Source organism: Dermacentor variabilis, chromosome 4 (genome assembly GCF_050947875.1).
Source record: "Dermacentor variabilis isolate Ectoservices chromosome 4, ASM5094787v1, whole genome shotgun sequence".
Lineage (NCBI taxonomy): Eukaryota > Metazoa > Arthropoda > Arachnida > Ixodida > Ixodidae > Dermacentor > Dermacentor variabilis.
The window spans coordinates 139205181-139220031 of record NC_134571.1 but is presented as its reverse complement, the minus strand read 5'-3'; the positions used below and the strand labels follow the sequence as shown (position 1 = coordinate 139220031).

The 14851-nt window shown below is 47.2% G+C and overlaps 2 protein-coding genes across 2 annotated transcripts in view; one reads left to right on the top strand and one right to left on the bottom strand.

Moving 5' to 3' along the window:
- LOC142579849 (uncharacterized) overlaps positions 1-361 on the bottom strand; it is a 58089-nt gene extending 57728 nt beyond the window's left edge. The window contains exon 1 of the mRNA XM_075690466.1: positions 60-361. Coding sequence (XP_075546581.1) covers positions 60-227 — 168 coding nt within the window. The 5' untranslated portion in view covers positions 228-361. The remainder of the gene's footprint in view (positions 1-59) is intronic.
- Positions 362-2518: 2157 nt separating this feature from the next.
- Positions 2519-7022, top strand: LOC142579845 (uncharacterized). The gene is made up of 5 exons (XM_075690449.1): positions 2519-2828; positions 4254-4415; positions 4946-5198; positions 5313-5420; positions 6767-7022. The coding sequence occupies exons 1-5, from the start codon at positions 2596-2598 to the stop codon at positions 6881-6883; spliced, it is 873 nt and encodes a 290-aa protein (XP_075546564.1). The 5' UTR covers positions 2519-2595; the 3' UTR covers positions 6884-7022.
- The last annotated feature ends 7829 nt before the right edge of the window (positions 7023-14851 follow it).

The following is a 14851-nucleotide window of genomic DNA, read 5'->3' as shown; positions in this document are numbered from 1 at the left end:
GACTGTTCGCGTCAGCAATACGATATCGTAAATGCTTGTGTTCTGTAACTCACTCTTACCAATGTGCCTGGATTGAAGTTATTTCTCTGTAGATGCGCTATCCCGCACTGTCGGGTGAGCTTGCTTTTTTCTCCTTGAGGAAATCGGTGCATGGAAAACGGCCTCGCGCACGGGCAGTCTTGATGCAGCAGCGGTGCGTGCATTTCACACACCGACGTGTTCCACATCTTACTGTCTCTATCACAGTCCTTGCCCACGACAACAGCACAAGTTTTTCTTCTCAATTTCCACACTGCGCACACATGGTTTAGCAAACGGCGCGTGTCAGACGCCACTGGTTACGCTTTCGCTACGGAGCAATGGTACTTACGTTTTCGCGCCCCGATGTCCAAAGCGCGCGCGCGTCTGTGGGCTGGTGGCGCCACCTTGGTTAAGTTGCACAAACCAGGAGCCACACCATACTGTACTAGATTACGGTAGAGTGAAACGAGCGGCTGTGACGGCGCATACTTGCGGTCATAAACTCTATGCTTGCGGTGAAGCGCGCGACGACGAAAAATGCTGTGACGGCGCTGCGATCGAAGTAGATTGGGCCGCAGCAAGGTCGCGCCGTTGGAAACTGCTGGCGATACTTCTCAGAAGGGTCATTCGTACTACTTCGCGTGCTTCTGTATGCGTTCAGGCCACTGAAACGGTGTTTGTGATTGCATATGACGTGTATGCAATCAATCTGGAGTCTTATTTCTGAGAAAAACATGTTATGCTTATCTTATATTTCATACCTAAATGTAATGCCTTTCCGAACTGTACGTCCGCGCAACTAAGCAGCTTCTGCATTAAAAGCGGCTGCTTTCTGTTATCCGATGCACTATTATAAAGACAACAGTGAAGCAATTAAAGGAACGGCACGCCTCACATACATGTAGAAATATTTGTAGATCTGGCGTGTTCGTTGAAAAAGATCGACAAGTGTGGTACGTACAAGATTGGGCACCCAGTTTTATTGGGTTGCAGGCATGGTGATCAGACTGTCGAAAAAATGTTTTCCTTGCCTGAAACAAGTTAGCAGATTTATAGGTTGTCACAAAACGGGGCGTTTATATTGAATGACAGCTACGAACTTGTTCAGCAGAAGTGATTAGCACCCGTGCTTTAATTCTCTCAGGAACTGATGCGCCTCTCCAGCAGCACAATCATTCGGAATAGGAGTCCTCACTTGCATCGGCCCCTCACCTTCGAAACTTTAAAAGTGCTGTTATGCGTTACATTCGAACAGAAACGGCTATCCGATAATCTTTTATAGAGAATTCTGAAGTGGAATACGTTCTGAATAGCAAATACTATTCGATTATAGCTATGTGTTTCTACCTCATTTAGCCTGCTGGCACGTTGAAGGAGATCACCAGACAAGCCACGGAAACTACATTCATCATCGGCCTCACCGATTCAGTCTGAGTCTATATGCGATATATTTTCCCTAACACTGTTGTTCATATTAACGTCCAATAATTACCTTGATTCCTTTTCTTGAAAAGTCGATTGGATCACTTGGGGCATGGTGCAGCTTATAAAAGAAACACGCTTATTCCAGTCGTGAGTTTTCACTTTTTCAATCAGTGCATTTAGAATATTTGATAATTTTCTCTTACATGTATACCTTTGATAGATATGTCTATGTAATCTTAGATTTATTACATAGAGGTACATTGGTCATCTGCATCTCTTCGCGCTACGCAGTGAATAAACCTTGTTTATTTCACTATAATATTATTTTCTTTGATCATTGTCCCTGATCGATATTCCACCAACAAGAAGAGCGCGTAAAATGGCACGATACCACTAAAATTTTCTTTGGTAGCTTCGTGTTGTAGATAGACGGCGTCTGGGGCAAAAATTACGTGTTACTTTTAGAAAACAGTCTTAAAAATAGCACTTCACCTGGCTTAAACTACAATTGGTACCGGCCTACAAGAGTCGCGAGCGCATCGAACCAAGTAAAACCATAAAAAATTTTTACTGCACAGACTTTCTGCTAGGAAAGCTGGGTGTACGCCAGCGTCCGCGTAACGGACGCGCGCTCGCTAGCAGACGATGCATTTGACAACGACAGCAAAATCGAAGACTTCATGTTGCATAGCCGATGCGTCAGATACTTATACGTAGCAAAAATGGTGCCAATATAAATTTGCAGTCGAAATAAAGCACCACCATGAGAGCGTACGCGTGCAATTGGTCTCAGCGCCCGCAGCGAAATTACGTTGAATATGCTGTGCTGCGTTACTCAACCCCCTCCACTCCAATCCAGGTCGCTCGCAGCGCCCTCGCAAAATTTTTCCACGCGCAGAGCCGAGTCTCGCACGAGATGTTCATTTGAAGCAAGCATGATTTGAGGGCTCTCCCATCGTTTGTGCGCAGGCGCGAGTAAGAGCAGGCGCGAGAGAGAAAATGTGGGGATTTTTGCTCTTTGAATATGTGACGTCCGCACTCCAAGTTTCACCCGAGACGCCAGCGCTCGTTTCTCCCCTGGCGGCACAGATTCCCCTCCCACGGGTGTATGTTTCCGTCGCTTCCCTTCGCTCGCGCTGCACGCGAGAAATGCAGAATCAAGCGTCTTTACTTTCTCTAGATCGCCATCATCACGTGAGAAAGCATTTGTTTGCGATGGCGCCTCGCCGGAAGACTGGTAATTACTGTTGTGTTGTGAACTGCCATAATAGCAATGTTAACACGAAAGGGCTGCAGCCACCAGTGACATTCTACCGATTCCCAACTAAATGGTACGAGAAAGGCCGACGACAGATGTGGATTACCGCTGTGCGCCGAACAAAGTAAGTAAACAAATTATGTTGCATGCGCTAGCAGTGGTCAGAGTTCACGCATGCTGAGAAATTGAATGTGTGCACGATGCATTGAACACGACCGCAGTTCATTCCTGCATAACTACTGCAGCAGCGCTGATGCTCCCCCTCCTCCTTTGCCTTCTGGATTAGATTGGCGCGGCTCGCTACGTGCTTGCGCGCGCTTTTCCGAGCGCAGATTGGTGTGCGCCTGGTTTTCGCACTGGGCTTTTATAAGATCGCTTGTCGCCCCTTTCCTCTGGACTGAATCGGCGCGGCTCGCTAGGTGTGCGCTTACCATGGCGCCTGCCTTTTGCATTGGGCTTTCAACAGATCGATCGCTGCTCGCGCTTCTTTTGAGCGTCGGTTAGCGCGGAAATGCTGTGCCGCGGGCGTACCGTGTATGTAAGCGCGGCGAGGCTCGCTCCTTGGCCGTCCGAATGTCCACGTCTCCAGGCGGCAAGTGATTTGGCTCACATACTGCGTGAGCAAAAACATAGGCACGTGGCTTTTGAAGGAGATGACCGGCGACTTGCTTAATCTGTCGGGCCACGTCATCGCCGACTGGACGAACTACGCTCCTGAGGTCGTGCGGGTCGACGGGCTGCTGGCGCGACCCCCACTCGGTGGCCCCGGGAAGATTGTGCAAATTGATGAATGCCTCCTTTGCGGCAAGCGAAAGTACAGTTGAAGCCGCCTGATGACGGGCAACAACGTTCCGCCGAGCCGCCAAAATTACGGCGGCATTGCTGATCGTGAACCATAAGTATACGGCATGATCTTCGTGACCACCGGGAAGCTCCGACTTTTGAAGGTCGACCGACGAGACGCGGCGACGCTAGGCTCCATTATTGCAGCCAATGTTCAACCGGTGACGGAACACCATCCACAGTGATGAATGGGCCGCATACAACTACATCCCACGCCTACTGGATTCTAACGGAGCGAGCCTCAATCTGCAATGGGAAACAGCAAACCACAGCGTGAACTTTGTGGGCCCGATCACGGGCGTTCACACGCAAAAATAGAAAGTTATTGGCAGAAAGTGAAGCGCCACCTCCTCTCCGCCGGCTACAGGGTAACTGCACTGCTGCTGGAGTCGCGCACCTGGCATGGCTGTGGTGGCAGTCAATCAATGGCCACACGCGGTGCAAAAATTCTAATTTCTGCGTTTGTTAGAAACCATCGCAGGGCGCTACCCTGTATGAAGAATTTTCTGCGCTTGTTAGAAGCCATCGTTCGGTGCTAATGATTACAAATGCTTTCAACTTCGGTCTCTTGACCACTATTATAAAAATCACCGAGCTACTTACGCTGCTTCCAATTTTCTACATTGTAGGGTACGTGCAAGTTAAATTTGTGTATGCATGTCGTATTTTATCTGTGCGGTGACACATTTTGTATATTTCCGCGCAGTGCCGATGGAAGTCCGTGGTCGCCAACAGAAACTACTAGGATTTGTAGCAGACATTTTGTAGGAAACTGCAAAAATAACTGCAGCCAACACCCATCGTATGTGCCGACCATTTTTCCGGCGGCGTACAAGACACGGACACCTGACCCAGAAGTGGCGCAGAGGTATGATGGCCAGTGGAGCGCAAAATGCAGCGCGTTTTAAAGCATTTTGCTTAAACTAATGATTCTCGCTTCCGTGCTCTGCGAGAATGTGTTCCGCACGCGTCCTTGATAGTTAAGTATGGCAAAAAATATAAAGAAATTTGTGCAGGACTAACTTCAGCTCGCATAGTTGCTGTATTTCTGCAAGTGCGGTCGTTCAAACAGTATCAAGACAGTCCATGCTACTACTTTTTCATACTAGAAGATGGCATAATACGATTTCTGCCTCGGTGCACAAGAAAGACAAAGCCCAAGAAATCTGTGCCATGCAGTAGTTAGCCAGAAATTTTAGGATAAAATGCTCAGTTTGCTCCCCCCCCCCCCATCCCTCTCCTGGCTACTCCCCTCTGACCGTGTCACTGTGGTGAACTTTGTGGTGTTAGATATGCTAAAAGTTGATTACCATACCTTTACTAAAAGAACAGACCACCTATCAACCTTGCAACGAACAGCTTGATGTAGCCGGTACCACACTCTCTTATTTTCCTTAGGTGGGAACGGAATTCTGTAAGGGCAGCCAGATCAGTGCAAAATCCTGTGGATCAAGCTGTGCCTCAAAGTACCCCTCAAGTTTACCCACAAATGCAAGATCAAGATACCTCTGCTTGCCTGGACGTCTATGACAGACTTGCAAGTGATGTGGAATCACCAGAGATGCCTCTCGCACCTATCAGTGATGACCCTCAGCCTTTGGCAGGATGCTGTGAAACACGACAAGCTCAACCAGTTACACAGGCCGATGCTGTAAGCGCGTGCTTTTGACATGTCGACCTTGTGTTTACCTGTGAAGTCAGGCTGTCTACATTGAGCATTACGTTAAATACTTGACAGCCTGTTTTATTTTTGCCAACTCCGCAGGCATGCCAAACAGAACCAGAATCCGGAGGAAATCTGGTTATCCTCCTGTCAGCGACAAATGGGTCTGAGGCATCAACTCAAGTTTCTCACATTGAACAATGTGACAAGGTACAGTTATCGCTACACATTTGCTGGATTCATCTTGTACTTACTGTTGTCTTGAGTTTCATCAAAATGGTTGTAGCAGTAACTTATAGGCAGACCTCAGAAGAACGCATTGAAGCATGCATTCCTCATAACAGAAATATTTAAATAACTGTCATAATGGGTAAAAGCTGCCATTTTGGTGCATGCCGTGGCCATAGATATTATAACACTTCATAGCTAATGCAGCACATACTGTAATGCCTTCATATGGTATGTCACATCACCACGCATATTGCATTAACTTGCTTGTATTTGTACAAAATGTGGTGATAGACATTTGTCGCTACTACTACAAAGTTCTCTCCCTCGCCATGCAGCCACCACTAGTAACTTTATTGAAGCACAGTCGTACATATAAATGTTTTATCACATGACATATCATTATTGATGCACCAACATTAATGCATGGGCCTGCCACTTTGATCAATGATGTGGGCCTTTATATGTGATCTCCTAAGCCCATGAACAATGGCCACTTATAAGCAACTTTATTTTCATAAAATTATCATTCCAACTGTACATTTATTAAAGATAGTGTGAAAGTGCACAGTGCAGCTTACTGCATGAATTGTTTGCTAAAGGGCAACCTAATTGTATTTGTTGCCGATCGTGAAAAGACAAGAGAGCAGTGGCAAGTACATGTGAAGTATTGCCTGTAAGATAACTTGTCACTAAAGCCCACTGGTAAAAGCATCCATCTGGGGAAGAGGGACAGAGGAGGAGCTGCGCAACCGAATGCCGAATTCTGATTCTCCTCCAGAAGGGTCCCTTCTCCACTTCTCTCTCTCCCAATAAAGATAGGCAGTTAGCAGCAAGGGGAGGGAGAGAACTAAATTAATTAGCATAGCACAACTTTTTTTTCAAGACATGCTTGCCGCTGCAATTTGGTCGCTGACTATGGCTTCCTCTGTAGTACCATTTTTATTCTATTTATGTACGTAATCCGGCACTTGATTTTTACTGTCCATTTACTTGCTATGTCATTTTAAAGACGGCAGTACGCATAAATAAGCATGCTTTGCAATTCTACACTTGCTTGCAATACTGTAAATGTAAAGTTCATGTATATTTACAAGAAATTGAATGTAAACAGTTTACTAAGTTGGGTATGATAGCATGACTGGTAATATTTACATTGACTAGCAGCTATTAGACATTTCTTACTTTCTGAGCGTGATCTGTTTCAGAATAGCTATGTCACTGTATGGAGAGTTGGGAAAGGCTACATTGTTCTTAAAATAGTCACAAATTTCTGAAAAATTTGCTTATTAAGGCTGTATTTCAAATGTTTTCTTTTGCTTTTGTAGGTCACTGGGACTGATGGAAGCTGGGAGAGAAAATGTGAATTCTTTGGATTTGAGAAACTTAAGCAAAACGAGATTGCTTCGCAAGATATATGTGGCGTCACCATACAGGTCTTTTAGTCTTTTGCCCAATATTCTGCCAGAGCCTAGCTACCGAAGCACAGATATGACCCGCGAAGACAAGCTTTGTCTCTTTTTAGCCAAGCTTAAGCTTGGGGTAAGCTTCAATGCTTTGGCTGCGATTTCTGGAATGGCTGAATCAACTGGATCAAGTGTATTAAAAAAAATGCTCGACATACTTAGCGCAGCCTTGAAAGAGTGGGTATTTGTGCCACCAAGGGCTATCATCAAGCAGTGCATGCCAGAGCCATTCAAAGAAAATTATCCAGACTGCATATTTATTATTGACTGTACAGAAGTTCGAGCTGAAATGCCATCAAATCCTGACTGCCAGCACGTAGTCTACTCCAAATACAAGGGAGGTTATACCTTGAGAGTCCTTGTCGGTGTAATTCCAAATGGAATGATGGCTTTCATGTCCGGTGGGCGGCAGACTGATTCCCCCAAGACTCTGGTTTTTTTAATCTTGTACACGAAGGGGATGTTATCTTGAGCAATAAAGGGTTTTACGCATCCGGACAGATGTTAAGGACACATTTGGAGTCATTTTGATGCCTCCCTTCAATTTTGGAGGTGGTCAACTGTGTCAAGAAGACATGGATGCAACATATAAAATTGCATCTGTGCGTATCCATGTTGACCGGGTTATTCACAGACTGAAAGTATACCGGATCCTGCACAACACAGTGCCCTTAACTTTGGTGCCGCACATGGACAAAGTGTTCTCGGTATGTGCTGCCTTGGTCAATATGCAGCCACAAATAATTAGAAAGAATGAGTGCATTGTTTGTAATGCTTTGTGAGTGAGTTTTGCATCGAAATGTTGTGTGTGAATATAATTCCTAAAGGAAATTTAACAATGTGTAAATCAAGATTACCGGTGTTATTTGTATTGCACATGCTAACAGTACAAAGTTACAAATGTAGCATCATGATGGACCAGCGCATTTGTTTCCGCACAGCCAAAAGAGAACTTTATTGAAAGATCGTGTAGTTTACTCATTCGTAAAGGTTTCTTTAGTTGTGCGCTAGCTGCATAGCATGATTTAGTTTATGGTGCCTTGCAATATTATTTTGTGTCTGCTGTATGCACAATGATTTTGTTTAGAATGGCTTGCGATTTCAATAAATATTTGATTTATCAGTGCAGTCATCCTCTAACTGTTGCCAGATATTGGGCCCCAAGCCCCGAGGTAGACATTAAACAAACTAGCCAGCTTGTCATCTGCTATCTCTAACATTCTTGCATATCACATTAAGTGTTTCTTGATGTATTGTTTTTCAGGTATGTATCAGCAAGCTTCTAGAATAGACAAACAATAGGAGTATTTGGTTTAGGCATTTAATTTCAGTCATGAAATACCAAAAGTTTATAAAATGCTGTAACCTGAATAATTTAAAGTATGGTCCATTCTTGCAATGCCACCTGTGTGTAGTTGTACAATATTTAAGAAAAAAATGTTTGTGACTTGTGTAAAAAAATAACCTCTTTGCCACGTGCACGTAGCAAATGCAAATTTGCATTTTTGCACTAAAAATACTGCACGTAAGCTTGGTATGTTGCTCTGCATCATAAGTTCATGATATCACATCTTTATCGATTTAACATAGTTGAAATTAAACATGTAAAGGTAATTTCATACTTTATTAAGACTAGATTCAGCAACATTAAAATATTGCTTACAAAAGTAACTGCAACTTCTATATCCAGAATGGTGTAATAACATATTGTGTACAGACTAGATACATTGCATACATAAAGGCACTGTAGCCACATTTTAAAAGCTCTGGCATATCTGTGCCCAGTCAACAGGTATTCAAAGAAAACAGGAGAAGGAGGGAGATGGAAATTCAAGATGATGAGCAAAAGGAGAACAAAGTGAAAGCAGAAGCCAAGGATTCGACAAGTGGACTTGAAGAAGACAGGCCCACTTGTCAAAACGTTGGCTCCTGCTTTCACCTTGTTCTCGTTTTGCTCACAGTCAGCAAACAGGTAGTAACATGAGCATAAACACATGTTCAATTATTTTTGTACCTGGCTGGACCAACTTTAAAAATATCTCAAATGATAAAATAGATAAATGTGCATGTTAATTGTCTCAAACTACATGACGTTACAAAGTATTGCATATAGGTTAGACATGTTAAACATATTAGAGAAACTGTATTCATATTTTTGAAGCTGTGGCTTAGCCATGCCAACTCAACCTATTGTATTGCAGACCTAAACACCACCTGGATGCAGTAAACCTTATAAACATCACAAATGATAAAATAAATGCAAATATTGCCAACAGTGTGACCCAAATATATTGCATGTAGACCAGACACACACAAATCTTTATGAAGGCACTGCACTCACATTTTCAAAGCTCTGGCATGTCTCATGCCAACATTATAAGACACCCTTCCACTTTCCTACCAGTATGCAGCAAAAAAAAAAAAAACCACACATGACAGAAACAAATAAATGCAAATGCTTCCAACAGAATTGCATGACACACATGTTGACTAAAAATATTACACGAATTAAAATAAAAGCGCTGCACTTTCAAAGCTCTTACAAGTACCATGTGGACTAAAAGAGTGCACATTAGATTGCCCTTTCTAACTTTTAAAGTGCATATACCACTAAGCATCTTTTAAAGCAAACTGAAAATATCACATTATGAGGAGGAGAAAATAACTTTATTGCGTGCCCTGCGAGTTGGCGGGGAGGGCCAAAGGCCCTGCCTAGGTGACGGCCAGGAGTTCGTGGGTCCTGGTCGCATCCTCGGCCCGCTGGACAGCCCATAGTTGATCCTCGAGGGCGGGGCTGAACAGCGCGGCTTCCCAGCGCGTGCAAAGGCTGTTGCTAGAGGCCGCATTCTTGTTATTGTTATATATCCCTTGGCATTCCCATAATATATGCTCCAGAGTGGCTCTGGATTCACATGTGTTGCATTTGTCTGTTTGATATATGTCTGGATATGGGATGTGCGAGAGCGCAGGATTCAGATACATCCTAGTTTGTAACTGCCGCTGTGCGACAGACTGCTTTTTTGTCAATTTTGGGTGAGGTCGCGGGAATATGCCCCTCTGTAACCTATACTGTGGTCATTCTGTTGTCACACTCCCACATTTACCGCACCGTCAAGTCTGGAGGGAGTCAAGGCGTCACGTGCGACTGCGGCTCGGTCCATATGAGATCACATTATGATCACATTACGAATACATTATGAGATCACAAAAATTTTTTGGACATGATGCTATTGTAGAGTCCAGCAATACACGACAGAATATCTCTAAATTGTAGACCCAGACGGAAAAGCTCACGATAGAAACAGGAGAAGTCATGCTAGAACAAAGCAGGAATAAAAACTTGAAATATAAATGCTCAGTTTTAGGGGTGAGCTCCCACCAAAAACACTTCATTCCTCTTCACAGAAACTATGACAGACAGATTTTGACTGTACACAAAGAGCAGAGCTTTCTGCAAATGAAAAATATACATTTGGACCTGCAACTGAGTGTAGTATTTATGTGACTTTCTTAATTCAATTATATCATCAATGAATATCAAATATGGAAGCTCACAGGGCTGTTCTTTGCACTTAATAAATGGCGAATCCTTGATATGTGCACTTCATTTCAATCAGGACCGTCTCATAACCAAGCTGTACAAGTCCTTCAGGGCTGCGGCACAGCCAAGGTTAATCAGGAAGAACCACCAGTCCAGTCTAGAGAATACAAAGGTATGACAATGAGGTTTGGGAGTAATGCCGTGTGCACAATATAATTTGTGTGCCTTCATTGCCTTACATAAAAGCAAGGCGTCCTACCTGCACAATGCTTGCTCCAAGCCTGCTTTTCAGGTCCTCGCGTGCTGTGCCTTCGGTTCTGATTCCTGTAATGATATTTTTGTGAGATTGGATTGGACAAACTTTAATAAATGTCCTGCAGGACGCACGTCAGCGCGCAGTGGGCGTCTCCCACACAGGGACCGACAGGGAGTACTTGGCGGCCGCTGCGCGAGCTTGCTGGAGGGCCCATTGCTGGTCTTGTAGGAGCGGGCTTCGTATATGTCTTCCCCCACTTGTAGGAGGTAGAGTCGGGCGGAGCGTTTCTACACTCCCAGAGCAGGTGTGCGAGTGTCGCCGTGACCCCGCACGAGGGGCACGCATCGTCGGTGTAGACGTCCGGGTAGATGATGTGTAAGGTGGTGGGGTTTGGATAGGCATGTGTCGGTAACAAGCGTAGCGTTAGCGCCTGCGGCCTGCTTAGTTTGGGGTGCGGGGGCGGGAAGAGACGTCGTCCCAAGTAAAAGTATTTGGTGATTTCATTGTACGTTACTGGGGCGTCCCTGTTCGCCTCCAACTCGTCGAGACGCGGTTGCCCGGAGGCGACGGCGCAGTCGGTAAGCGCGTGCGCAGCGTCATGGGCTGTCTCGTTGAGGTTGGGCGGGGCGGCCGGGATCCGACCCAGGTGGGCAGGAAACCAAATGACGGTGTGGTGTTGAGGGTGCTCGGATCAGCGCCGCCTAGGACGCGTACGCTTGGTCGGAGACGACTCCTCTCTCGAACGCTTTGATGGCTGGTCTCGAGTCCCTGAATATTGTATTTCGCTTATCGTCGAGCATTGCCAGGGCTATGGCCACTTGCTCCGCCACCTCGGGGTCGCGTGTGCGTACCGTGGCGACGTTTAAAGTCCGCTGCGAGGACGAGACCGCTACCGCGGCGAAGTCTCGGTTGCATCGCTAGGCGGCGGCGTCCACGAAAGCGACTTCGTCCGCTTTCTTGTTTTTGCGTTTGAGGAATGCGGTGGCCCAGGCTAGGCGCCTGCCTCGATTGTGTTCCAGTTGTACGTTTCGCGGAATGGGTGTCATCGTGATCAGGTCGCGGAGCTCGCGGGGAACCGGCGTAAACTCCGGTGGATCCTGGGTATTCGGTGGGAAGTAGCCGAGCTCGCTTAAGATGTGACGGCCGGTCGTGGTCATTGTCAGTAGTATCATCTGCGCTTTCTCCTGAGCCTCGGCGATCTCTTCGAGCGTACTGTGCACCCCGAGCTCGAGGAGTCTATACGTCGGCGTGGTGATCGGGAGCACAAGGGCCCGCTTCACTACCTTTCGGATGAGTGTATTGAGCTTGTCAGGCTCCGATTGTTTCCACTTGTGCATTGCTGCGACGTAGGTAAGGTGACATAGGGCGAACGCATGTACGAGACGCAGCAGATTGTCTTCTGTGAGGCCGTGATGACGGTTGGCCACTCTGCGTACGAGTCGTATTGCGTTGTCCGTCTTTGTCATCAGCTTGTGGACCGTTTGGATGTTTGATCCGCCCGCCGCGATAATAATTCCCAGCACTCGGATGGAGTCGACCCAGGGGAGTGGGCGACCGTCTCTGGTGTGGACGGTGATGTTGCGCTCGGTGGGGGTTTCCACCCATTAGGCCTTTTGCCTTGTCGTTTTGGGCAGTACAACAGCTTCAATTTGGCGGAGGAGCACTTGAAGCCCATGTGGTCGAGGTAGGACACGGCGGTTTCGATTGCATGCCTCCTGCAGAGAGACTTCGATAAAGCCGTCCGACCCTGCGGAGCACCAGATGGTGATCTCGTCCGCGTATACCGTATGGTTGAGGCCTTAATTGTATCTTCGAGAGGCGTTCGGAGAGCCTAATCATCACCAGGTCGAACAGCATCGGCGAGAGAACGGAGCCCTGGGTGGTGCCACGCTGTCCGAGCTCGACTTCTTCCAACGTGAGGTCTCCGGCACGGAGCACGGTATTTCGACGGGTTATGAAGGAGCGGACGAACTCGTAGAACCGGCGCCCGAGCCCTTGGTCCGCGATCGACTTTACTATTGCCGAGTGCTTGATGTTGTCGAACGCCTTCTCTAGGTCGAGGCCGAGTATGGCGCGGGTACCCCAAGTGGCCCCAGCGCCTATGATATGGTGTTTCAGGAGAAGCATGGTATCCTGTGTCGAGAGCCCGGGTCGGAAGCCGATCATGTGGTATGTGAAACAGTCCTGGTCTTCGAGATACCGGCTGACTCTGTTCAGTACGACATGCTCGGCCACACTACCCACGCACGACACGAGCGAGATGGGGCGAAGGTTATCGACGCTAGGCGCCTTGCCCGGTTTTAGAATGAGGATCGTCTGGGAGAGTTTCCAGGCGGTAGGTAACTCGCCCCGCCCCCACACGCCATTGGCGGCACCCGTCAGGTACACGACCGAGGGTTCGTCTAAGTTTCGGAGGAGCCTGTTGGTTATGCCACCGGGGCCCGGGGCGGAACGGCCGTTTAGTTCGTGGAGAGCCCGGCGTACCTCTTCGACAGAAAATTCGGCGTCGAGGAGGGTGTTGTCGGTACCTGTGTAATCGGGATGTATGGTCGGCGGGCCTGTGGTTATCGGCAAGTACTTATGCACAAGGGTTTTGAAGACGTCATCCGGCGAAGCGGTGCCTTTGGCCTGGTGAAGGACTTTGGTGAGCGAGTGGCGCTGGTTCATGCGGGTGTTGGTGTCGTCGAGCAGGTGTTTGAGGAAATTCCACGTCTTCCCGTTGCGGACCTGTCCGCCGACCGAGTTACGAACTTCGTCCCATTGCTGTTTGGATAGGGTGCCTCAGTGTTCCATTATGGTTATATTCAGTTCTGCAATGCGTTTGCGGAGCCTGCGGTTGAAAGGCTGGCTCTTCCATCGTGTCAGTAGAGACTGTTTGGCCTCGAGCAAGTGGGCGAGGCGGCTGTCCATCTTCTCGGTTGGCATATCCGTGCTGAATGTTTTCGTGGCCTTACCGACGTCCGCCTTAAGCTGAGCCGTCCACGTCTCGAAGTTCGGGGCAGCGTCGGGAGGGAGCCGTGAGTCGCGAGTCTTGCGGAAGAGATCCCAGTCGACCCACGTGTACGACTTGGGCTTCCTGACGATGGTGGGTAAGTGCACGGCCAGTATGAGATGGTCGCTGCCAAGATCCTACGCAAGACTGGACCAGCGGGCATCGGCTGTGTTCTTCACGAAGCAGAGATCTGGAATGGTGTCTATGTGCGTGGATGTGCCGATGCCACTGTCTTGTCTGCCACTAGGGTCCCTTGCCGATGTCTTGTCTGTCACTAGGGTGACATCCAGGTCGTTCGCATGCTGCCACAGCGCGGTGCCCTTGGGGGGTCATACACGTAACCCCAGGTGTGATGCGCAAGCGAGGTAGAGGACGGTCGCGGCCCGGCTGTCCGTGCCGATCACGACGTTTGGCTCGCGTAGATCGTTTCTCCCTCCGTGACACCGAGTTCTTTGGTTCGTTCCGCTTGCTCAGGCGCACGTTTCGTCTTTGTGTGGCTCAAGATCATGCCGAGCGAATGAGTGGGCAGTGCGAACGGGGTGCGATAACACTATCGCATTCCACTCTTGAAGGCGAAGCTTAAGCGTCCTCCAATTTTTATTTCTCTCTTTCTATTTTGGGTGTTCTGTTCATTTGCTCTGACATTGTCGCATGGAATAAAGTCTTCTCTTATGTAATGCCTCCGGGATTTCAAGGAGAAAATAAATGAAATAACTGCCTACATTCAGCTTCACGGCCATAATTGCGTTGACCATAATTGAACTTGCAGTCATCACCCATGAATTTTGCAAGTTCCTCTTTCACGAGTCTCGACAGCCTGATTTTTTTTGCGTGCATGCAATCAACATCAATCCTTCTTCAAGTCACCATGTTGACTACCTCGGTGTCGTCTCATCAGCCTCTAACTAAAAGAAGCAATAGAAACGAAATATTGTTTGATTGAAAAAAGTAAAAACAAGTTGACACAAAAAGGGTGTGAGAAGGCACACACTGATTCTTGCTATATAGTTTTTGCTAGAGCAATTATTAGTCTTAAGCATGACAAACTAGCCCACCTTTCCACTCTTGAAGAGTGAAACAATTCTAAGTTGAAAACAATGGCGAGCTCGCTTCATTACTCATGCTCCCTAGGGATGTGATAACACAAAAGCACAATTC

Bases quoted from the DNA above. Each gene is read 5' to 3' on its own strand.
- LOC142579845 (XM_075690449.1), top strand. From the start codon at position 2,596: ATGCAGAATCAAGCGTCTTTACTTTCTCTAGATCGCCATCATCACGTG. The intron at 2,829-4,253 runs GTAAGTAAACAA...ATTTCCGCGCAG, and splicing joins ACCGCTGTGCGCCGAACAAA to TGCCGATGGAAGTCCGTGGT. The intron at 5,199-5,312 runs GTAAGCGCGTGC...CCAACTCCGCAG, and splicing joins CAGTTACACAGGCCGATGCT to GCATGCCAAACAGAACCAGA.